Raw genomic sequence first — 1,476 nt, forward strand, 5'->3', positions numbered from 1 at the left:
CCGCCGCCTCTCCGGCCCCGGAGGGAGCTCTGTGGGGCCTGGCCCGTCGTACCCACACACCTAAACTGATGAAACGGGTCCTCTGGCCTGGTTTTTCTGGCAGCGCGTGACATCCTGTAACTAACTTTATATCAGTTTGTCATTTTCATCGCTGAAGATGTTTAAAAATACTTGCCACCAAATGAAACAAATACCTTGCCTCTTTTTTCCCCCTAGCCTTTGATTTAATGGGAGGCTAATGGATGGCTGTGGGTGTCTGGGGCGGCGGTCGCTCCCACCGCCTGCCTGCCCGCGTTGGTGTTTCCGTGTTCACAATGCTCCGTATTGAATGTCAGTGTAGTAAAATGGTTCCCCGGGGGCCAAGGCGGGGTCGCGAGCCGGCCCCCACAGCAGGAGAGCCGGGCCGGGCCAAGTCCGTCAGTAGCATCAGGCCGCAGCCGGCATCAGGCGGCCCGCCATTGCGCAGGGCCTGGCCGCACAACCGCGGTGCATAAACCCCGTGTGGCCGAGGCACCCGTGACGCTGCCTCCGAAGGGTCCACGCGAGGTGTCCTCCCACGGCACCCAACGGTTCCCGTGCCCTTCTTGCCGACGTGGTGGAAGGAGACAGCGATTCTCGGCCTCCCTGTTATACCACAACATGGGACTTGATGCAGTTGATTAATTTTTTTACCGATTCCTGAGGCACAGCTGTTGTCTTTGCCAATTTTACAACTGAATTTCATTTCTCCAGAATATACAATTTCCTTGTTTTCTCTCATGCTTTGTTAGTCTGCTACCCTACCAAAGTCAGTGAAATGAAAGCACCTCTAAACCCCATTCTTGCTCTCCCCTTCCTCCATTATTTTCAAGAGCTTGAGGATCTTCCTTATCTCTTCCTGTTTTCTATGAAACAGGCCTGAATGTGTTAACTATCTTCATCATGATATTCTACAGTCCTGATACTAAACCATAATTTATTGGGTTTTTGGTCAGCAAAATTGCCTGTCCTCAAGATTGGCACAAGTACTGTTTTTCATCAGTCACCTACTGTTGTCCCCTGGTCACGTTAGCAACAGCAATATCATCTGCATCTTGTGCAATTCCAGTACCCAAAACTGAGGATCACAATATCACGAAGTTTCATGATGCTGTTAAACTGGTTTGAAAGTGAAATATTCAGCACAGTATTCAAACACCGAGGAACTTCCTTTTAATTCCATGATCCCATAAACTCTGCACCATTCTGCAGTTGTATAATTTTGTCATTTTTCCAAGATAACTGCAGGATTTGCCATTTTTGCCACTGTGTTGACCATTTTGCTGCAGTTTAGGTTATGTTCTGTTTTGCGTCCCTGCCTCAAAACGCCACTTATTTGCTAATTTTCCCCAACCAGAAAAGTTGGTTGATGATCTTGCAACAAATTCAGAGTCTAAAGGGATGGAAAATCAGAATTGACACGCAGTTTATATGCACAAAGTGAGGAAAATCAGTAGC

At 48.2% G+C, this 1,476-nt stretch overlaps 1 protein-coding gene across 1 annotated transcript in view; it reads right to left on the bottom strand.

Annotated features, from left to right (window-relative positions):
- The window catches only part of PRIM2 (primase, DNA, polypeptide 2 (58kDa)), a 127,602-nt gene extending 127,489 nt beyond the window's left edge, over nucleotides 1–113 (bottom strand). The window contains 1 exon segment of the mRNA XM_009333249.1: nucleotides 61–113. Within this exon segment, the coding sequence (XP_009331524.1) occupies nucleotides 61–113 (53 nt within the window).
- Nucleotides 114–1,476: the final 1,363 nt, after the last annotated feature.

Source organism: Pygoscelis adeliae, unplaced genomic scaffold (genome assembly GCF_000699105.1).
Source record: "Pygoscelis adeliae isolate BGI_AS28 unplaced genomic scaffold, ASM69910v1 Scaffold57, whole genome shotgun sequence".
In the NCBI taxonomy this organism is placed as follows: Eukaryota; Metazoa; Chordata; class Aves; order Sphenisciformes; family Spheniscidae; genus Pygoscelis; species Pygoscelis adeliae.